Raw genomic sequence first — 24447 nt, 5'->3', positions numbered from 1 at the left:
CTGGTGGGCAAGTGGTTAACGCCTGTTTTATGAAGAATTCTTTGTTATATGGACATTTCTGATGCTCATGCTATTGTAGCACTACCCTTTCAGGAGCCGCTGAGTATTCTGCTGACACCACCAAAATATCTTCGCCAGGTGACTCCCTGGCTGTCACAAAAAGGATAAACACGTACACACCGGTGAGGTAAATGTTTAACTTGTATTAATGTCACAGAAATGAAAAAACAGGCAAAGGAAAACAATTGGTCAAGTTTTCAGAATGGCAAAACACCCTCACAAAAATGCAATACAATACAGTACTGCTTTAAGCCACTTCCACCCATCCTGCAAGACTGAACATTTAAATGTGAGCTCCCACATTGAGAAATTTTCCCCAAGTGAAGGAATAAGATGAGAAGGGAGGAACAAACAGCTCAGCTCACTTGTGGGCTCACAGTGAGAAGAGTCAGGGTTAAATTCTCAGAAGTCTAGGCAAGCAAATTGTTGCAGAAACCCCCCCTAACACATTAGAACTCTTCTGTCGGCCAGTTGGGGCCTTTATGCTAGTGCTCTATAGTGATGTAGTCTCTTTGAAGAAAACAGATGTACCCAAGAGATGGTAAAACAGCTGACAAAGTTCCCCTTTAATAAGCACGGGTGTGATGAAGAATCACTTTAAAGCTATCAGATGGTAACAGAGATTTCTCTGGAAGATAAAAGGGAAGCAGATCTTTGGCTGAAATATGTCCTTTTAAACGGAAACCAGAACTTGAACAACTGATTTTGTCGTTGGATGGCTCAAGTCTGAAGTGGGGTGGGTGTAGAATTCATGCCTCACAGGGAAGCAAAGAGGTGAATCCTGCTCTCTTACAGGCAGTGTTGATAAAAACAGTAAGTAGGTTAGACTACAGCCCTGGATGGGTAGCATCTGTGCCTAAACATATAGGCCTGTAACTGTTCTGGACTCTAGCACTAAATGCAACAACAAAGTTGAAGGTAATAGCAGCATTTTTGGGATAAGAACCCTCTCACCCAGTCTCACAGCTCCGTTGGGAGGGGGGTTCGCTTTTCTGGTCTTCCCATAAGACTGTGTAGCTGGCAATGGCCCAATCCACCTGCGCACAGGTTCCGCTAAACCTCTCTACACAGGAGCATCAGCATTCTCCCTCTATGACAGTTCTTCAACCTTCCGGCTCCTTGATATGGACTGGCCCTGCATGGATCCACTCTGCTCACTCATGTTTGGCCTCCAACATTGTCTCTTCCATCCACCTCCTTGTGTTCCCAGGCTTTTTTATCTTCTTAAATGCACCTGCCCCTTTGCCAGTCCTCTTGGGCAGCATAGTCCAGCCCCAGCTAATCTGAATGAAAGAATCCTGCTTACAGCATACAAGTCCCAGAGTCCCCAGCATTTTTGTATGGGTTGTGTGGTAACAAAGTTGCAGAACACTGCCATTTTGTGAACAATTAAAGTTCTGCATAACAGTAATATAGCACAGTGTTACACTATCATTCATCTGTTAACCTGTACACTGCCTCATTATCGTAAGAGGTTCAGACGCCATCAGACGTTTTGCTTGCATACTTTGGGCTCATGTGGTGAAGAACCTAGCAGACAAAGGAGCATTTTGAGCTGGGATTAGAAATTAATTTAAGATTTCCTAAATTGAGTTAATTTATGCTTCATTTGTAAAGCTTGTGTTATCTTTTTCTTGATCCAGGTGAAGATTTCATTATCTGATAATCAAGTTCTGCCAGGTGCAAACACCAATCTTGTCCTCTCCTCTCTGCCAAACTCCCTGTGTGCACTACGGGCTGTTGATTCCAGTGTATTGTTGCTGAAACCAGAAGCTGAACTGTCTGCAAATACGGTATGATGTACAGAAAATTCAAACACTCCAGTGCTTAGACAGTACTACATCCAATGGTGTTACCGTAATGCTTCGCCCAATGCAGCCCTCCTTAGATTGGGAAATCTTCAATAAACTTTAAACTCACAGGTTGGCTCAAACGCCTAGTGCATTACCACCTTAATGATTATTGGATCCAAAAAAGACAATTATACATTCAGAGAAATAACAGGGAACAAGTGTTTCAAATCACAACTTCAGCCGTGAGGCAATAGCGTCTAACCAGGGGCGGACTGACCATTTGGAAACTCGGGCACTGCCCGAGGGCCCGGGGTCAGTAGGGGGCCCCATGAGATGCCCCTGGTACCTTTTTCATAGGCTTTTTTGAGTTTGGGCAAGGACACAGGGGCCCCATGATCCCCTATTGCCCGGGGGCCCCATGAGTTGTCAGTCCGCCCCTGCGTCTAACCATGTATGACACAGTTGGAAAGCTGATGTGTCCCCTGTGGGGACATGCCCAGTCTTTCAGAGCTCTGAAGAAGGGAACACATTAACTGAAACGCGTCAACTTTCCAACTGTGTCATGCATGGTTAGACGCCATCGCCTCACGGCTGGAGTTGTGATTTGAAACGCTTGTCCCTAATTATGTTTGTGAGTATATAGTTGTCCTTTTGGATCCAATAACTCTTTATGGTGGTAATGCACTAAGCATTTGTGCATTTGTGTGTTTTTAACAGGAAAGCTGCAGCTCCATCCCCTCCTGGGAGGGGATAGAGCTGCAGCCTTCCTGTCACTTTTGCAATTGAGCGGCTTTCAGTGCATGCTTTCATCTTTTTTCTGCTCAGTGGGGACACAGATGACAATAAAAAGAAGTAAACGTGAAAATCAAGTACTTAAGATTCTTTGTGTTTTTCCCTATTCAGGTGTATGACCTGCTGCAAGTTACAGACCTTTCAGGCTACTACCATGAGGGATTAAACTTAGAGGAGCCACGTGAAGATCCCTGCCTGCAAGTGGAGCCCATCTTTTTAAATGGAGTATATTACAATCCATCTGTCCCTACATGGGACGCTGACACCTACAAAATCATGAAGGTCCGCTACTCCCCTAAACTGATCAAAACTAGCAACACAATCTGAGAGTGCTATTACAAGCTTGCTCACACCATGTCTGTTGATCTGCATAGATCAATGCAGGCTAAATTTTCAAGGACATATAGAAAATAATTGTTTTCTAGATGTCCTGTTCTCACCATATATGTGCAGTGGTGTGTACTGCATAAAGAAGAAACATGTATACCTTGTTATGCAGTGCAACCCAAGGAACTGCATGTCACAATGAGCTGCAATGCATTGAGTTGAATTAAGGTGTCATTTTGTGACCCCCTTCCCTCCCAGCCCCAGCATCCCTTTAATAGGTCCTGTACAACTAGGGGGAGGGAAGGATCAGCCAATCATATGGCCACTGTGATTGGCTGGAACAGTTATCATATGATCACCAGCTCCCGATGAGTAGTACAGATGAGTGCTGTCTTCGACAGCTCGGTCTCTGTGCTGGGAGCACTCAGTGACTGCGCTCTCAGCTCAGAAAGCTATGGTGCCCATTGACCCATATAACCAGTGTGCCCATCCTCTTTACCGCCACACATTTGTGTTGTGTGGGGGGCAAGAAGTTATATAAATGAAAAAAAAAGAAAAATTAAACAGTGCAATGTGTTATACCAATGGTTCACACCACCCCTCAGCAGTACATTTTTTTCTTGATCACGATTAAATGGTTAAATAGAGCACAACTTCATTGTATTCACTAAGCTAGGAATGCATTCACTATAGCAAAAGTAAGACTTACCATTTTGTTTACAAGGCAATAACAAAGTCAATTGTGTAGGCTGCCTGATAGATTACAGCAGCACATGGTCCTTCCTTCTGCTCACAGTAAATATGAAAGCATCTGCAGGTTTCTCTGAGATCTATAAAGTGGAAAATCTGAGCAAAATCAAGCATTTCCATCATCAGAAAAGCTTGTTTTGAGCTTCTTAGAAGTATCTCTACCCAGTTAAATTCTTGAATTATCCCTAACCAGTTCAGTCACTGAAGTATCCCTAACCGGTTTAGTTCTTGAAGTATCCCTAACCTGTTCAGTCCTTACCCAAGAACTGCTTCTTTGCTGTCAGATTTGGATAGGATCATGTCAGTCATGATTCTCTTTAATGACTTAAATAATGGGCAGCACAGTGGCTAAATGGTTAGCACTTCCGCCTGGCAGTACTAGGTTCGTTGGTTTGAATCCCAACCATGGCACCACCTGCCTGGAGTTTGCATGTTCTCCCTGTGCCTACGTGGGTTTCCTCCCACACTCCAAAGACATGTTGGTAGGTTAATTGGCTCCTGTCTAAATTGGCCCTAGTATGTGTATGTATGAATGTAAGTTAGGGACCTTAGATTGTATGCCCCTTGAGGGTTAGGGACTGATGTGAATGTACAATATATGTGTAAAGCGCTGCGTAAATTGACGGCACTATATAAGTACCTGTAATAAATAAATCAGGTACCTTTTTTTAATAATGTCTCAGAAAAAAACAAAAATGTTCTGTCAGGTAATTTAGCTTTACAAAAATGTTCTACATTTTCCATTACCTATACCGACATCTTTCATTAATACCAGTACATTGCTTTGATCTTTGTCCTTCTTATACCACTGTGTAAATCTGTTTCTCTCCACAGGATCTTGGGCTGAAGGTTGCCACAAACACCATCATCAGGATTCCAGTACTATGTGGGAACCGGGCTACTGGTTTTTCCTATAGTAGCCCCGTTGGAGGATTAGGTACATCCAGAGAAACAGACATTATATGTATGTTAATCATGTTTAGGAATGCACTTTCCATATGTTTTAAAGTCTAGATTAATCAAGTTTTTTTTTTGTTTTGGACACTAGGTAGGAAGAAACCGTAAATTTTTTATTGACAGCTAAGGAAAGTGGACCAGTAAGATTATCTTATTGATATTGCTATCCTAAGCCTAGTACACACGATCAGAAAGTCATACGGAAAATACCAATTTCAAATCGATCGCACAATAATCTGATTGTTAGCATATAGCTTTTGTCCAAAATTAATCAAAGGGAGAAGCGCGAACATTTATCTCGTATGATACCAAATGGTACAATTTTTGTTTAACCACTTGCCAAACGTGCTATAGTCGAATGGAGGCTACAGTGCAGTTGTCCAGTTCTGGGAAGGAGTCATATGACGTCCTCCCAGAAAGCGCCCTTCCGCGCGCCCCCGGGGGTGCAGCCAGCGATCTCCATGATCACTGTGTCCTACGGACACAGCTGATCACGTGGTAAAAGGCCGCTGTGATTGGCCTTTTAACACGTGATCAGCTGTATCCAATGACACAGCAGATCAGTGGGTAAATGCAGTTTCCGGTTATCGGCTGCACTTTCCTCAGTGTGAGGAAAGTACTGCCGATAACCTGCAATGTTCAGAGGATGGATCGGCACCGATCATCAGGGCACTTATGATCAGTGCCCTGATGATCAGTGCCCAGCAGTGCCACCCACCTGTGCCCAGCAGTGCTGCACACAAGTGCCTAGCAGTGCCCAGCAGTCCCACCCACCTCTGCCCATCAGTGCCTAGTAGTGCCACCCCCCTGTGCCCAGCAGTGCCACCCATCAGTGCCCAGCAGTGCCACCAGTCAGTGCCACCCATCAGAGCCCATAGGTGCTGCCCATCAGTGCCGCCTATCAGTGGCCATCATTGTTGCATATCAGTGTAGCATCATCAGTGCCGCCACATCAGTGCCAGCTCATCAGTGCCGCCTATCAGTGCTGCCTATCCATGCCACCTAATCAGTGCTGCCTATCAGTGCAGCCTCATCAACGCACATCAGTTAAGGAGAAAAATTACCTGTTTGCAAAATGTTTTTTTTTTCTAATTTTTTGCTCTTTTTTTGTTTATAGCGTAAAAAATAAAACACCCAGTGGCGAGTAAATAACACTAAAAGAAAGCTCTATTTGTGTGAAAAAAAACTATAAAAATTTCAAATGGGTATAGTGTTGCATGACCGTGCAATTGTCATTCAAAGTGCTGAAAGTTGAAAATTGGCCAGGGCAGGAAGGGGGTATATGTGCCCAGTAGGCAAGTGGTTTAATCAGTACAGTTTCATCCAAAAATACAATACAAATACATCACATCACTACAATTTTTATTCTGTCATACAAGAATTTTCATAACTTTAGTAACCTCAAATACAACAGGCCATCAAATGCTCAATGAACCATAGAGCCCCAGGACCAGATGGTTATCCAACTGACTTTTACAAGCTCCTATCTGCAGAAATATCCCCAGTACTCATGGATTTTTATAACTCAATCCTTGACCATAATACCCCCTTTCCAGAGTTTAATGAGGCATACACAACCTTAATTTTAAAATTATTAGCTAAAATCATGGCAGATCGTATCCAAACCCACATCCCCACATTGTTTACCCCTCTCCAGTTAAACTTCCTTCGCAATAAACATTCTACTATAGGCATCAGAACTGCAATTTCAGCTACAGTCCAGGCTAAACGACATCCCTCTTCTCTCCCTCCCTTGCTACTCTTGAAGCTTGATGTAGAGGAGGCTTTTGACAAAATTGACTGGTAACTCCTGAATCACATTCTTTCTACTAGGGCTTTTGGACACGTCTTTTCTTCCTTCATACAATATATTTATCATAACCCATGTACCAAGCTTATTATCTATAACCAACTTTCTTCTCCAATATCAACGTCTCGAGACACCAGGCAAGGATGCCCTCTTTCCCCATTATTTTTAACCTCGCGCTGGACCCCCTCCTTCACCTTCTAGAATCCCAAACTACTTTCCAAGCTATAACTACAGGCCATAAAACTATTAAAGTCACTATTTTTGCGGACGACCTGCTCCTATACATTTCCCACCCAGAGTCCTCTCTTCCCAGCATAATGTCTCTCATTAAATCCTTTGGTCTAAAATCTCAGGTTACTCCATCAATTTGGATAAATCAAAGGCACTCTATTTAAATAACCGTCACAAGCCCCCTTGGAGAAATCTCTACCCTTTTATTTGGTGTAAAGAAAAAATTTCTTACCTTGAACTAGTCATACCCAAAAACCACCATAATGTATACAAGGTTAATATCCCTCCTTTGCTTCACTCCATTAAAGCATCCCTCACTGCTTGGACACGCTTCAATATCTCCTATGTGGGCAGAATAAGCTTGATAAAAATGGTAGCCTTTCCGAATCTTTTTTATATCTTACAGGTCCTCCTTCTACTTCTTAAACACTGTGACCTCAAACATATCTATAAGATGTTCCGAGAATTCACCTGCCTATATTCTATACCTACACTACTACTTTCCCTCAACTTCATTATGTTTTTCTTGGGGAATAATTAAAGCTACAATGTACCGCAAGATGATGCTTTGGTTTTTCCATCATTCTTATATATCTCCACATCGGTCATATCTTATGAGCCTAAGCTCCTCTTCCTGTTGCCTGAAATGTGGACAATTAGATGCAGACTTATTCCATGCCTTCTGGGCATGTCCCAAGATTAAACGATTCTGGAACACAGTTGTGCGTTATGCTATCACACACTTAGTAAACTACTTACCTGTAAGTATCAAGATAATAAATGGCGAGTGCTGTGTATACCAAAAAGCAGCTAGCACAAGAGACAATGACAATAAATCTGATAGTAACATATGTGTGTAAAGTGCAGACCTAAAATCATATAATAAAATGTCCAAGAGTTTTGAAAAACACCAAATGAATCAAAAAATAAAATAAAAATACAAAAAAACTTTAGTAACCTCTTCACTTTCGATATAAGACTAGCATGCAAAAAGAACAAACTGACAATTATCCATCCAATATTCTCATTGTGTGTACGGGGCTTTAAGGTACTGAAGTTGATGTGATCTAATTTGTAGGCAAGTGACTTCTACACCCCAGAGGATCTTCACAGTCTTGGCTTGTAGTGTAATGTGCTGACAAGACCTATACTTGTAATCATATACCATTAAAGGTGCTGTTTACTTCTAGTCCATTTAAATTATTGTAAATCTCAAGCCTTGATGAAGGGGGCTTTTTTTTGGTTCTTCAAAACACATTGCCTACTCTGTTGATTGTCCCTCTTACTTTTATTGAAATAAGGTCATGGACCTTTTGACAGTGGTGTGGCATTTCCATTTCCATTTTTTACTTTTTTATATATCCCCTTTGGGGAGATTTCCCTCAGTTCCTGAGTGTTCCTGGTCTAGAACATAAGATGAGGTAAAATCAAAAACAGAGAGCACGAAAAGCAAATGTTCAAATAGAGTGAGGAATTTAATAAGAATGCTCTGAAATTGTCAGCATCCCTATAGATAATATCAAAAAAAGAAAAAAAAACTCTATTTGAGACTTTAGAGGCAATTAGATACAACTGTGTTACAAAACAAACATGTCATTTTTTATTTGTACAGATCAATATAAATCTCCATAAAACCCAATTGTGGCTGTTTTACATTGTATACAAGCAATTGGGATTTCATGACAGCTTGCTTTGTCACCGTTTCGTCACAGTCATGTGACTTTATCAAAGGGGAAAGCGCATGCAACCTATTTTTAGCTAAACAGGTCCACTCAGCAAGGTGAGAGCACATTGTGAAAGGTGGTGGGACTTTCTATCCACAGAGATTCTTTCATATGTAGTACATTTAAAGAGACTTTATCATAAGATTTTTCTTGTCACCATTTTTTATGAACCTTCATTTTTCTACTTCATTTGTTTGTAATGTAATATACAGTGGGGCAAAAAGGTATTTAGTCAGCCACCAATTGTGCAAGTTCTCCCACTAAAAAAGATGAGAGAGGCCTGTAATTGGCATCATAGGTAGACCTCAACTATGAGAGACAAAATGAGAAAAAAAATCCAGACAATCACATTGGCTGATTTGGAAAGAATTTATTTGCAAATTATGGTGGAAAATAAGTATTTGGTCAATATCAAAAGTTCATCTCAATACTTTGTTATATATCCTTTGTTGGCAATGACAGAGGTCAAACGTTTCCTGTAAGTCTTCACAAGGTTGGCACACACTGTTGCTGGTATGTTGGCCCATTCCTCCATGCAGATCTCCTCTAGAGCAGTGATGTTTTGGGGCTGTCGCTGGGCAACACGGACTTTCAACTCCCTCCAAAGGTTTTCTATGGGGTTGAGATCTGGAGACTGGCTAGGCCACTCCAGTACCTTGAAATGCTTCCTACGAAGCCACTCCTTTGTTGCCCAGGCGCTATGTTTGGGATCATTGTCATGTTGGAAGACCCAGCCACGTTTCATCTTCAATGCCCTTGCTGATGGAAGGAGGTTTGCACTCAAAATCTCACGATACATGGCCCCATTCATTCTGTCCTGTACATGGATCAGTCGTCCTGGTCCCTTTGCGGAGAAACAGTCCCAAAACATGATGTTGCCACCCCCATGCTTCACAGTAGGTATGGTGTTCTTTGGATGCAACTCAGCATTCTCTCTCCTCCAAACACGACAAGTTGTGTTTCTACCAAACAGTTCTATTTTGGTTTCATCTGACCATATGACATTCTCCCAATCGTCTTCCTGATCATCCAAACGCTCTCTAGCAAACTTCAGACGGGCCCGGACATGTACCGGCTTAAGCAGGGGGACACGTCTGGCACTGCAGGATCTGAGTCCCTGGCGGCGTAGTGTGTTACTGATGGTAGCCTTTGTTACGTTGGTCCCAGCTCTCTGCAGGTCATTCACTAGGACCTCCCGTGTGGTCGTGGGATTTTTGCTCACCGTTCTTGTGATCATTTTGACCCCACGGGGTGAGCTCTTACGTGGAGCCCCAGATCGAGGGAGATCTGCCCCACTGTACATTGCACATCAGGAGGATAATTTGATTAAGGTTTTCAAAAGGTCAAATTAGGTGAAATATTGCCGCATGTTTTGGAGGTGCGTTTTTTTTTATTAATACAGTGTAGATATTGTGATTTATGATTTGATGGTTGTGCAACACTCTCTTTTGGTTCATTACTGATGGCAAGAGAATACACATTACAGTGTGGGCAGGAACTAAAATTTTAGAATATATTGTTACTTTTTATATTTATTGGTATGATGCATAGAAGACACCTCCAGGTTAGATTTTCCTTTCTAACCATAGATAATTCTACACATATTTTACCTCAAAAGTGGATTGGCAGTTTGTAGTGTTGTCTGTCTGGAGGCACAGCTCCCTTCTGACATCCAGGAACAACTAATTATGCCCTTGTATTTTTTACTATATTCAGATGGTAAAATAAATAAACAAATGAATAAAATAAAAACAGCTCCCAGAGCTGACTTCAAACTGTCGGGTGTTAAAGGAATGTAATGCTTTTTTTTTCTAGATATACATGTAAAAGAGATCAGTTTGATGTAAAAAATGCCATCAATGTGTACCAATACATCACTGCTGTCTATAATTTACATTTATACCTACTGTATGTCTATGTACATAGAAGCAGCTGTATCTGCTTATTAGTAGGAATGAGTCGAATGATTTCAGCTAAATTTATTTTGAGGTGAAATGATTGATTTTGCTAAGAAGAAACTTTTAGTTTTGCTCATCAAGCTGCTTGGGGCCAAATTGTTTGCAAAAGAAAAACAACTACTAGTTTTTTTGTTTAGGAGGGTGTGCTTTTTTGGGTAGTAGAGTTAGTATAGTTTAGTTTGTTTCTTTTAGTGTTTTGTGTATGTTTTTTATTTTTTTTTTTTAAATGTTTCCACCGTTTCGTTATTTATCTTTTTGTGAAAAAAGGAAAAAATGAGGCTAATGAGAAGCCATTTTTTGGACACAACATCAGGTACAGAGTAGTGAAAGCGTCAGTAACCCCCAGAAGCCATCTAAAGCCTATCATGCCCTTCAAAACCACCTTAGTTCACCTTCTCCAGGGACTTCAATGCATTTCACCATAATGGCACCATATAGTTTGGGGAAATATACAGTCTTAGTTTGAATTATTATTGCTTTCCATCATCTTCTGTTTCCGGATTTCCTGGACTAGTTGTACTTTACTGCTTCTACTCAAAATACAAATCTATTGGATAACTCATTGTGCTCCTGTATGGCTGACATCTCAACAGCTGTTAAAGGATAAGTTAATCTTTGGGAACATGTTACATGTTCCACCCATTTTTAGGGTGTAACATGTTACATGTTCCACCTGTTTTTAGGGTGGAACATGTACCATGTTCCCAATGCTGCAGCCCTTGCCAGATCCCCCCCTCCCTGTGACAGCAGTATGCGGTGAAGTTCCTTGTACAAACTGTCACTTTTTAAAAACAGTGCGGCCGTGCAGGGCTCCGCCCACATGGCCATGTCATTCATTCACAGAGTTCTGTGAATGAACTACAAGCCCCAACAGCCTTAGCGTCTGTCCATTTGTAGCTTTCAATGAACTACCACAGCGTTGTGGAGCACCGTGGTAGTTAATTGATGCTTCCGGTCAGTATATCTGCTTGCCCATACATCCCGTACGGGCAAGCAGATATACTGACAGCTCCGCAGGGGACCTGCATGGCACCAGAGATCTGCTAATCGCTGGTTTAATACTTTACAGGCTCCTGCAACAAAAAATAATAAATGGACATTTTTTTACCTGGAAAAGAATGTGCGTTTATTATTTTTTGTCAAAAAGTGAACTTATCCTTTAAGAATGAGGCTGATCATAGCTCCCTGTAGTGATTAATCTACATACCTGTATCTCTTTATCTGTATTTAATACCATTGTGCATTGGGCTAGAAATCTGAAGGTTACACTAAAGAGCTGAACTCTGAAAGCTGTGCCCATAACTGGCTTACCATGCCTGTACTGTGCCACTGCATCCAGGCGGCCATCTTGGTACAGGCAGAGCTTTCTTCCTCATTTCAGAGCCTCTAGCAAGGAGAGCAATGAGCACACAGTAGTGACATAACTAAATCTCATTACTAAAGAGTTGCAGTCAGAGGCGACAGTACCTGAGATCTCACACTACAGATATACAGCTATGAAGCTGTAGCCACAGGAGTGCCTGGCAACACTAACATAATTGGTGTTTTTCAAACAAAAGGTATATTTCAGGGTGCTACTTAGTCACTAATATTTCCAAATGTTACTATACAACATAGCAGATTTTGTGTTCAGGTCCACTTTAAAAATTATTTGAAGGTAAACACTACAATGATAACTGTCAGTTAAGATGCCATAAGAATTTGGAAAAGCTGTTCTTTGAATGGTCCTATTTTTTGTAATAAATTGCCATAGGTATGTTTAAGCAAGAAAGACATATGTCCAATGTTGCCTTTTCTCCCATAGCAATGGCTGAGCCAAGCATGGCATTCATGATGACTGGTGCTCCAATGAGGAGAGTGGGAGCACAGACTGTGGAAGAACAGTTAGTGGAAACTGTCAGGAAGTTTTTCCCTGAAACGTGGATTTGGGACTTAGTAGAAATAGAGTAAGTAACAATCTGTTAGCCAGTTATATGGCATAGTTATAGCTGAATTTGAGCAATTCAGTATCATCTGTAACAAAATTCTTTGAAAAGGAACTTTAAGTGTTACCAAACCCAGGACCCTGCATTCACTATATCTGGTCTCCCACAGTACACAGAACATGGAAATGCAATTATTCATTGTAGCTGCTTGCTTTTATTATTTTTTATATTTAGGCTAGAGGGCATCATAGGCGTTCTGTGGGCATTACTGTGTGCTGTTTGGAGGGGTGTATAGAATGACATGATCTTTTCCTCTTGCAGTAATGTTGGACAAGCTGCCATGAAACTGACAGTACCAGACACCATAACAACATGGAACATGGGGATGTTCTGTACATCAGAGGAAGCAGGCTTTGGGCTTGCAGAACCAGTGTCAATGGTGACTTTCCAACCTTTCTTCCTGGACCTCACCCTGCCATACTCCGCTGTACGAGGAGAGAAGTTCACATTAATAGTTTCTGTGTTTAACTACCTGACACAAACCATCAGGGTAAGTGATCATAAAATGACTTCTAGGTCCTGTGTAAAGGCTTGTCCCATCTAAAGTAGAACAGTGAACCGCTCACATTATGTTCCAGAAAAAAAATATACTGTTTATGTGGTCTCCATGCCACCAGCAGTTTGGTACATGTAGACGATATCAAGAAATTTAGACCTGTGTGTGATCACTCCCTCTCTTCAGTCATAGCTTAGAGGACTTGAACCGCAGCAGAATGAAAATTCTGGACCAAAACCAAAAATTCAGAATGCACTTGACCGTAAACCGAAATAGGCAGTTTTTTTAATAAAAAATATATTTTTTATATATTATTGTATTATATTCGACTTTTTAACTAATATCATGAATGTATATGAATATGAATTTAAAAAATACAATCCAGTAATGTACAATAACTTTGTAAAAGTAACACACAAAAACTGGACAGAAAATAAAATGCAATATATATTAAATAAAAAAATCTTAAATAGAGGTGTTTTTGCATTGAAGTCAATGGGATGTAATTTTGCATTGACGTCAATGGGACACGATTTTGCATCGAAGTCATGGGGACGTGATTTTGCATCAAAGTCAGTAAAACGTGATTTTGCATTGAGGTCAATGGGACATGATTTTGCATTGAGGTCAATGGGATGTGATTGTGCATTGAGGTCAATGGGACGTGATTTTGCATTGAAGTCAATACCATTATCAGCACCTTTTTTTTTCTATCACCAAAACGCCGGTAACCCTATTCTCAGTCGATAATATTTGGCAGCCAATATATCGGTGCATCAATAAAAAATGTGCCCTGACATTGCAGTATGGAAATCTGCCATTCTGTTGTACTTAAGATGTACTATCAGGCAAACAGGATTCACAGCAGAGGGTGGAGGTAGGCACCTACAGTGGTTGAAAACCCTCACATATACCCAGTGAAGTTACTAGCATCAGGTGATACACAGAGATGAAACAAATCCTCCTACATAAGTTGTACCTGTTTATCTGCCACCATCTGTCCTCTACAGCCTTTTAAAGTCCAGAATTTACAAAGGATCTCTCAGTTCTGAAAAGCAGGGAGCGGGGAGTTGAACTCTCATGGCACCAGTCTCAGTGAGAACAGCTCTAAAACCTGAATGGAGGAAAGGGACATATCCCCTTCGCACAGTACATGGAGAACATGCAAAACTAAGGATATCAGCTAAAGATATGAGGCTCTGTGCTGGAGCTGTCCTGCCCTGTCACCTTTTTTTCTCTAGTGTCAAAAAAACCTAATCTAAAAATCAGATGAGACTCATGCTGATGGTAGAGGAACTAGGCAGCAGAGTGAAATGACCCTCAGTGCTTTGGATAGAGATAGGTACACACAATAAGAGGAGGTGCTTTGTTCATATCTGAGGTTTACAACCACTTAAAATATTATTATTATTATTATTACTTGTATAACTAATATTAAAAATCATAATAATATTAAATAGGTGTTAGTAATGAGAAAAAGAAGCACATTGCATCTCCAAATTAGTTTTGCAGATTAATTTCAGAAATAAAGAGCTATTACCACACCCATGCAAATTTCATAGTGCAGGATCTAATCAGAAATGAAGATATAATGGAGCAAAGATGGGAAAATATTTTGCTCCACACATCCGAATTTGTGTTAGTATTCCCAGTGGTAGTACCTGCTGTGTACTGTACATGCATACACATGCATAAATTATTGCCATTATTAACGTCCATTAACCTTTTTTAATTGATAGGTGGTAATTAATTTGGAAAAATCGGACAAATTCACAGCTAAAACCATGAACACAGAAGAGGAAGGTCAGTGTATACAAGCAAACGGCAGAGTGACCGTAGAATATGAAGTGATCCTACAGTCTCTTGGTAAGAATTTGTTTGAGTAGGTCTGCAAAAGGTTCTTCCACAACTGTGTACATCATATTTTAATGTTTAAAGATCAAACCACACAAGTAATAGCAACCAGTAAACTGCTGCAAGAAATACTGCTCTTATGCTAAAGTCCGAAAATCCCTTCAGAGAGACCCCTCTACCCATCTCATGATCGTGGACCCACAACTATAGCGCATGTGCCTTTTATGCTTCAATTCCTGGATAACCCAAAACCGAGCATATTACTCTCAATAAAGTGTCCGTGCAATAAAAGTGCTTTCTTCAAACAAATTACAAATGTTGTGCCTTTAGTACGTCTGTGATCCTCCACCACTAACACAGAGAACTCACCAGATTTATATGACTACGTATCACAGGTTAGTCACAGAGCACTTAGTAATAGGAATTTAAACCATCTACTTCTCATTAGGGCCAGCTGTATTTTCTCCACTCCATGCGGCATGAAATCATGGAGGAAGACCGCCATAGTGTAAAAACTTTTTAAAACTTTTATTATTCCATAAAACATTTCCACAATACCTACTCACATTAGCAGGTGCATCACTATGCATTTGGGTGTATGCATATGTTCTAATACATTAGAAGTACTGGGTGTTCTTCCTTCTCCCTTCCAGCTCCTAGATTCAATACTTCCGGTTTTGCTCTACGGGATGACGTCACTTCCTGCTATGCCCCACAGAAGAGTATGTGAGTAGGCAATGTTTTATGAAATATTAAAAGTTTTAAAACATTTTTACACTATGGCAGTTTTTGTCTATCGTTTCCTATATGCCGCATGAGTTCTTATAAGTGGATAAAATACAGTTGGCCCCAATGGGAAGTGAATAGTGTAAATCCCTATTACTAAGTGCTCTATGACTAATCTGTGATAGGTAGTCATATAAATCTGGTGACTTCTCTGTGTTAGTGGTGGAGGATCACAGAAGCACTAAAGGCACAAAAGGAACAACATTTAAAATTTGCTTGAAGAAGGCACCTGTATTGTTCAGACACTTTGAGAGTAATAAGCTCAGAAATTGTTGAGAAAATTTGGATGCACATGGACACATTATTTCTGAACATTGTTGTATAATATTGCACTTTGATTAGAATTTTATATATAGGTTTATGCACAATAACCAATAGTGCTGTATAATGTTTTGAGTTATATTTAAGTGCATGTATGACACTTCTTACAGCAGCTCTGTTTGAATTTTTGGTGGAATTTTTTAGTGGAATATCTAAGTACTGGTGTATGTTAATAGATTCAATTCCTGGAGAGATTGGCATTTGTATACCAAAAACGTAGACAAAGGAGTGGCTGTGGATGTTGTATACTTAGGTTTTGCAAACATGCTTGACAAGGTTCCCCACATATAGCTAATGTAAAGTCTACAGGCTTGGAAAAATCAGTTTGTAAATGGATAGAAAACTGGCTAAAGACCGTATTCAGTGGTTAATGATCATACTCTGAATGGTCTAGGGTTATTAGTGGTGTACCCCAAGGTTCAGTGTTGGGACCCTTACTTTTCAATATATTTATAAACAATATAGGGTCTGGGTTTCAAAGTACCATTTCAGTCTTTGCAGATGACACCAAGCTGTGCAGTGGAATACCATCCTTACAGGATGTCTCCAGCTCACAAGCCGATGTCATTGGTTGTGCAACTATGTGACAAATGAGGTTTAATGTTGATAAATGTAAAGATTTGCACTTGGGTGCTAAAAACACTCATGCAGCATATATATTAGGGGGAGTACAACTGGGGGAGTCAATGGAGGAGAAGGATCTGGGTGTTCTGGTAGATCATAGGCTTAAAGTGGTTGTAACGGCAGATTTTCTTTTTACCTTCATGCATTCTATGCATGTGGGTAAAAAACTTGTGTGCAGCAGACCCCCACCCTTCCCTAATACTTACTTGAGCCCCCTCTAGTCCAGCAATGTGCCCGAGAGCCTTGGCTGTCCCGGGACTCCTAATCCTTAATGGCTGATACAGCAGCGGGAGATCAATCACAGCCAGTGAGCCAATAAGGAGAGAGCAGGGGCAGGGCTGAGCTGTGGCTCTATGTGTCTTATGGATACATAGAGCCGGGCTGGGGAGTGAACACGCATCAGTGCCCACATAGCAAGTGGCTTGCTACTGGGGGCACTGGTCAATGAGGAGGAGCCAAGAGCGCCGGCGGAGGACCCAAAAAGAAAAGGATCGGGGCGGCTCTGTGCAAAACCACTGCACAAAGCAGGTAAGTATGACACTTTTTTTTTATTTTTTAAAGTCGAACCTTTAGTACCACTTTAATAATAGAATCCAATGCCAAGCAAGCAAAATCTTTTTGTGTATCAAGACAAGTATAGACTCCAGAGAAAGAGACATAATTTTACCCCTGTACAAATCATTAGTAGCACCTCATCTAGAATATGCTGTTCAATTTTGGGCACCAGTTTACAAAAAGGATATCAGGGTACTAGAGAAAGTGCAGAGAAGGGCAACCAAGCTTATAAAAGGCATGGAGGAGATCAGCTATGAGGAAAGATTAGAGAAACTGAATTTATTCTCTCTTGAGAAGAGGAGATTAAGGGGGATATGATCAATATGTATAAATACTTTACATAAGTGGTCCATATAGTGAACTTGGTTTAGAGTTATTCACTTTAAGGTCATCAAAGAGGACAAGGGGGCACTCTTTACATCTGGAGGAAAAGGGAATACGGATAGGCTTCTTCACAGTAAGAGAGTGAGAGCTGTGAAAATGTGGAATAGACTCCCTCAAGATCTGGTTCTGGCCAGCTCAGTGGATTGTTTTAAAAAAGGCCTGGATTCTTTCCTAGATACACAAAATATAACTGGATACACTTATTTATAGGTACAGTTGATCCAGGGTATATCCGACTACCTCTTGGGGGATCAGGAAGGAATATTTATTTTCCCTGCTATAACAAATTGGATCATACTTTATTGGGGAGGGGGGGTTGTCTTCCTCTGGATCAACTGTGGGTATAGGGTTATGTATTTCTACAATTACATATACATTTTTTTCTCTCCTGTTGGTTGAACTGGATGGACTTGTGTCTTTTTTCAACCAGACCAACTAGGTAACTATATAGCTGTGTCGTCTGCACACCAAAATGAGTGCTTCATAGCAAACTGCTTTCATTTCATTTGAATCACATAATAAAGCATGCAATGTTTCCAGGACACATAGCACCCTTCATCAAGGCATTTGTGATAATGAATGAGCAGGGTTCAGTGATGTGGGAAAATGTCTAAATGATAAAGAGCAGTTCAGAGGTTTCCATCTACCTCTTATGTTCTGGAAATGGACCACAAACTGTCAAATTATTACAAGAGATGTTCAAATCAGTTGGATTTGCAACTGAAAGAAAGAAAGCAAATAATCCACACATTTCAGTATTATGCCTATAGGAGACTATTGTTTTACAGATGCAACAATTTACAAAGTCAATGTGGCTTGTGTTCACCTCTTAGTCTGTATGTTGCAAAAACCAAAGCAAAGTCCATAAATTATTACTCCATTGGAAAAGCAAAGACAGATCCCCTTCACTTACCACTGCATGTGCATGGCCTGTACAACACTGTTGGGTGACTTGCCTATTGCTGTTTATGGACACCCAGTGTGGGACTGGATTTAAATAGCTGGTAAGGCTGAATAAAGACACCAGTCCATCCAATTCAACCGGAGTGTGTGTGTTCATGTCATTGTCATTTTCCATATCCCTGTACATGCTGCTTGCTAAGGATTAGCAAATTAGAATGTACCCTAAGTAAAATATACCCCACCCCACATACAGTATTTTGAGACTCTAAGACAGGGGTCTCCAAACTTCGTAAACAAAGGGCCAGTTTACTGTCCTTCAGACTTTAGGAGGGCCAGACTCTGGGAGTAGAAAATGCCCCAGCATCAGTGGGAATCCACAATGTCTCAGAGATGATGGTCATGTGGTCAGTAGGAGGAGTAATAATGCTCCATTGTTGGTGTCAGTAGAAGGAATAGTGCTCCATCATTGGTGTCAGTGGGAGCAATGGTGCCCCATTGTTGGTGTCAGTGGGAGGAATAGTGACCCATCATTGGGGTGTTGGTGGGAAGAATGGTTCCCCACTGTTGGTGTCAGTGGGAGGAATAGTGACCCATCGTTGGGGTGTCGGTGGAAAGGATGGTTCCCCATTGTTGGTGTCAGTGGGAGGAATAGTGCCCCATCATTGGTGTCAGTGGGAGGAATAGTGCCTCAAGGGCCAGACAAAGGCAAGCAAAGGGCCACATCTGGCCCTTGGGTCGCAGTTTGGAGATCATTGTTCTAATACAATTGCTAATTGCCATTTCTCTTGCCACACAATGGGCTTATACCTTCTTATATTTAGAACAGAGGATCTGGCATTCACTAACAAATTGAAGACCAAATTTGTAAGAATCCACTGTTAGCTATTTTGCTCCATTGTGCTTGAACATGCTGCATCAAATAGAAAATGCTCAGTATTTGCTTGTTACCATGAAGAAACTGTAGACTTGCATAGATAAAGGTCTTAAAGTTAACAAGTGCATTTGTATAGCCAAGCTGTGCCTGTGTTACTTCTCATGGTACTGGGCAATTGTATGACACAGCAAGGCAGTGTAAAACAGGAGCAGTAAATCAGATTATGAGACAGATTTACTATGACTGCAATTTAAAAATCCATCCTTTGGACATCACTGCTGTTAAAGCAGTATTATACCCAAAAGCAAACATATTGCGGCTTACCAATTCTTAGATGATGGCTGCATTAGTTTTCCTTTTTAGACTTTCGTTCTTCTGTTATCATCTGGTGATCCAGTAAGTCTGTTTTTCAAAAGAACAAGCTCTCTTGCAGATGTATCAGTTACAGGGATGATACAAACCATTTAATAAATGAGTGCAATAATCAACTTTTATTTATGTAAAACCTTTATCCCAAAAGGAAAAAAAATGTTTGCTGTAACTGCTTATAAAGTATTAGCTGGAGCTTGGCTTCAGTTTGTTTGGGTATTTGCAGTACATCTGCTGGAACATCTAACTCTCCCCTCCCCCCAGACTGACAGTGCTGAATGTGTCTCTGTGTTCTTTCGATCAGAATTGAGGCACTCTAATACAGGAGGTGTGGTACTGATCACCAGGTGAAGACAGAGGGAAAAAAGCCTAATAAAAGGAAAACTGATACAGCCACCATATTTAAAGTGTTACTAAACCCAGGATCCTGCATCCACTATATCTGGTCTCCTACAGTACACAAAACATGGAAGATTTAGTAGATATAAACTGTGAAATACCTTTCTCTTTAGCAGTCAGAGCAGTCTTGTGACTTCTATCATTGTCCAACAGAGCACATGTTAAAGCTTGTAAGAGGAGTTTTCATTCTGGTCTAGGAGCATGCAGGACCCCTGACCTCTGCCTGGACAGTGCTGATTGGCCCTGTGCTGATCACATGCACTCTCCCAAGAAAAAAAAAACCTCTCTACCAATACACACTAAACTGAGCATGTGCAGAGTGACTCCACATGATATGTCTTATCATAAGATAAGAGGGGGACACTTCAGTTAGTGATTAGTGATTTTTTTTTTTTTAAGAAACATGTCTATTTTTATCTGCTGTGTGCAGTGGATCCCTCTAGCCCCCTGCAGCTCACTATGTTTGCTAGCTCTTGTTCCCTGCCTGTCTTCAAGGAAGGGTGTGTTTGTACTTACAGGGACATGGCGATGGACAAGGGGTATTCTGATGGGCAAATTTTATTTTAAACGGCACTCTGATGGGCAAATTTTATGTTAAACGGCACTCTGATGGGCAAATTTTATATTAAACGGCACTCTGATGGGCAAATTTTATATTAAACGGCACTCTGATGGGCAAATTTTATGTTAATGGAAACTCTGTTGGGCACATTTTATGTTGAGCCTATTAGAGTGCCCCTTAACATAAAATATGCCCATCAGAATGCCCCTTAACATAAAATAAGGGGCATGCTGATGGTCACATGTGATGGAAAGGGGCACTCTGACTGCACATGTGATGGAAAGGGGCACTCTGACTGCACATGTGATGGAAAGGGGCACTCTGACTGCACATGTGATGGAAAGGGGCACTCTGCTGGGCACATATGATGAAGAGGAGCACTCTGATGGGGGAATATGATGAAAAGGAGCACTTTGATGGGGACACCTGATGTAAAGGGGAACTCTGTTGGGGACAACTAAGGTAAAGGGGCACTCTGATGGGCACACCTGATGTGATGGGGACACCTGTTGTAAGGGGGCAATCTGATGGGGACACCCTTATGTAAGTGGTCTCTGTGATAGGGGAACCTTATGTAATGCACTCTGTTGTGCACTCTGATGGGGATAACTGATGTAAAGGGGCACTCTAGTGGGGACTCCTGATGTAAGGGGGCACTTTGATGGGAATACCTGATGTAAGGTGGCACTGTGATGGGGCATCTGATGTAAAGGGGCACTCTAATGGAGACAACTGATATAAAGGGGCACATTTTATGTTGTGCCTATCAGAGTGCCTCTTAACATAAAATGTACCCGTCAGAGTGCCCTGTTAACATAAAATGTGCCCATCTGAGTACCCCTAAACATACAATAAGGGGCATGCTGATGGGCACATTTTATGTTAAGGGGCACTCTCATGGGCACATGTAATGGAAAAGGGCACTCTGATTGCACATGTGATGGAAAAGGGCACTCTGATGTGGGAATATGATGGAAAGGGGCACTTTGATGGGAACACCTGATGTAAAGGGGCACTCTGATGGGCACACCTGATGTACTGGGGACACCTGTTGTAAGGGGGCACTGTAATGGGGTAACCTTATGTAATGCACTCTGTTGTGCACTCTGATGGGGATAACTGGTGTAAAGGGATGCTCTAATTGGGACACCTGATATAAGGGGGCACTCTGATGGGAATACCTGATGTACAGTGGCACTGTGATGGGGACATCTGATGTAAGGGGGCACTTTGATGGGGACAACTGATGTAAAGGAGCACACTTAATGTAGGGGGGCACTCTGATGGGGATAACTGATGTAAAGAGGTGCTCTAATGGAGACACCTGATATAAGGGGGGCACTCTGACGGGAATACCACATGTAAGGTGGCACTGTGATGGGGACGTCTGAAGTAAAGGGACACCCTGATGGTCACACCTGGTGTAAAGGAGCACTCTGATGGGCACACCTGGATGTGATGGAGACACGTGATGTAAGAGGGAACTCTGGTGACACATAATGTAAGGGTTCACTCTGATGGGCACCCCCTATGTAAGGTGTCACTGTGATGGGGGAACCTTATATAATGGGGCACTCTAATGAAAACAACTATGTAAAGGGGCACACCGATGGGAGACACCAGATGTAAGGGAGCCTTCTGACGCAGAATCCTGATGTAAGTGGGTGCTCTGATGGGGATACTTGATGTACGGGGGCACTCTGATGTCATAGCACAAACTTGAGATTTAGACCTTGGCTGAAAGAAAATTTTAGTGACTGTACCTCCTTGGATTTTAATTCAATACCCTTACTGTAGACAGTGTACTTTAAGAGATCTTCCCTTTTCTGTCTCAGGTGAAGTGAACTTTACGGTGAGTGCTCAGACTCTGCAAGGAGGAGGAATGTGCGGAAATGAGATTGTAAACCCAACACAAGGGAGGAAGGACACAATCACCAAACAAATTCTTGTGGAGGTGAGTCCATTTTGTCATTAGATCACAATATTTACTGTGCAGGAAATGAAAATGGAGGATGACAGTACAATGTCTATATGACAGCATATCTTCATTATTTGTGTGACTTACCTATAAAAAAAATCCCAATCCTCAGCCCTACTACTTAATAAAACTATCTGTGACTTTGGGTGGGAATTTTGCACTATATTTTCTGTAAGGTGGTATTTAACCCAGGCCATGTAATAAAAGGTAAGTTGTCTGACCATTAATAGTGTTCACTACTGGACCATCTGAAGGCCCTTTTCCAGTTTATTAAAGTAGAACTTTTTTTTTTCATTTTGGATAGAATAAGGGAGGGTTATCAGGGATGTGCAATTCCTATTGCCCGACGCCCGGGACATGTAGTTCCAGGCGCCGAGCAGGTAATTTTTTTTGCCTTCAGCCCTGCTGTGGGCAAGCAGCAGGGCTCATCTGTCAGGTGGAAGCATTTGGGCAGCAGCGCTGCCACCCGATTGCTTCCACACAGCCCACAGTGTCAGCCTCTCCTCCCTACCTGCTATATGTTCCAGGCTCTGCTTGCCCATCTGGGGGCCTGTGACTGGCTCAGGACAAGTAGATTGTCATGAGGGACAAGTAGTTTGGGACACCGATTTAGTCCTTGGACAAGTAGTTTTTTCAAAAATTTCCACACCCCTAGTTATAACCTGATGGGGAAACCCAAAACACATGGGTTTCAGTAACATTTTGACTGCTGAAGCCGGATTGAAAAGTAGATGTTTATTATACAAGCATGTAGCTAGACCTCCATGCAGGGAGAGCAGAACAATACATGGTGTTGGATTCAAAGTTATGCTCTGTCTAACTAGGGCTTTCTAATACAATTTATATGCTCTACAGTGGGTGGTACCTAGCTATCTGATCTTTCTTTGAAGAGTCATCTGTGTCTTTGGTGTAACTCATTGAGATGCGAATAGTCCACATGTTATTGTTACTTCCAGTGTCCTTTGGTGTAATCTCATTGAGGTGTGATTATTTGTTCACATGTAAATGTCCATCATGTTTGACAGGTCTTCAAAGGCTGTGACAACAATCTTGTAGACAATAGACTGGAAGTAGAAGTGAAGTGCCAAATGTTGAGCCAGCAGGAGAGGGAAATAGGTTGTTAGGCCATCTAATTCAATACCAATGTATTTCATATTTATATCTAGAAATGGCTGCTCCATTTTCCCTTACATAACCCCTTTCAGTTTAGTTTTTGCCATCTGTGTCCCATTAGGAAGATTAACCTTCACTCCTTGTCCCAGGAAGTGATAAAATCCCTGCAAATTAAGGGAATTCCTTGGGGACCCCCCAGGTCACCAGAACTAGTGTCCCCATGGAAATATTTTTCCTCTATTACATTTCTTGGAACAATTTAAATTTTGGGGTTTCTTTTACTTTCACTTTTGATTATATTGGTAAACAGGACACATACAGTAGAGAAGGTGAATCTCCCTAATGGGGGCACAGACAGCAATTAAAACCTGACAGGTGTTTTAATCCCTCTCCACTCTATCCAAAACTGAAAAAAAAGTTTTGACTTTAGTTATACTTTAATGCTTGTAGAGAGCACTGTGTCTGTGCAGAGTTGTGGTCCTGGGTTTATTTCCCACATGTTTTTATGTTTTTTTCAAGATACTTTAGGTTCCCAACACCACCCCTAAAGATGAATTGGCATCTACATGAGTTGGCCCTAAAATATACATGAGCTTTTAAGACTATTGTGGGAATTTTGGATTATAAACATGCCTATAAATATTCTCCCACCAAGTAGCATGCTCCAAAAGTATAAGTGCAATATAACATAGATTTGTGTTTAATTTGTAGCCTGAAGGATTTGAAAAAGAGGAGACACACTCAGCCATGGTCTGCGGTAAAGGTATATTTTATATTATTTCTATAGGTAAATATTCCAGTTCATATGAGACACTCAATGTTTTTTTGTACAAACTAATAAA

At 41.2% G+C, this 24447-nt stretch overlaps 1 protein-coding gene across 2 annotated transcripts in view; it reads left to right on the top strand.

Moving 5' to 3' along the window:
- The window catches only part of LOC149451731 (alpha-2-macroglobulin-like), a 141504-nt gene that overhangs the window by 76188 nt on the left and 40869 nt on the right, over positions 1-24447 (top strand). The window contains exons 15-22 of one of the 2 annotated variants that reach the window (XM_089690324.1): positions 1704-1853; positions 2757-2927; positions 4557-4659; positions 12207-12348; positions 12649-12877; positions 14623-14749; positions 22350-22468; positions 24317-24368. In XM_089690324.1, the coding sequence (XP_089546450.1) occupies positions 1704-1853; positions 2757-2927; positions 4557-4659; positions 12207-12348; positions 12649-12877; positions 14623-14749; positions 22350-22468; positions 24317-24368 (1093 nt within the window). Of the gene's footprint in view, positions 1-1703; positions 1854-2756; positions 2928-4556; positions 4687-12206; positions 12349-12648; positions 12878-14622; positions 14750-22349; positions 22469-24316; positions 24369-24447 lie in introns of both variants that reach the window. The other variant, XM_089690323.1, reaches the window with a different exon arrangement.

This window comes from Staurois parvus, unplaced genomic scaffold (assembly GCF_062004578.1).
Source record: "Staurois parvus isolate SC_StPar_1 unplaced genomic scaffold, SC_StPar_1.0 ptg000525l, whole genome shotgun sequence".
Classification (NCBI taxonomy): domain Eukaryota; kingdom Metazoa; phylum Chordata; class Amphibia; order Anura; family Ranidae; genus Staurois; species Staurois parvus.
This window is presented reverse-complemented; position numbering and strand designations above follow the sequence as displayed.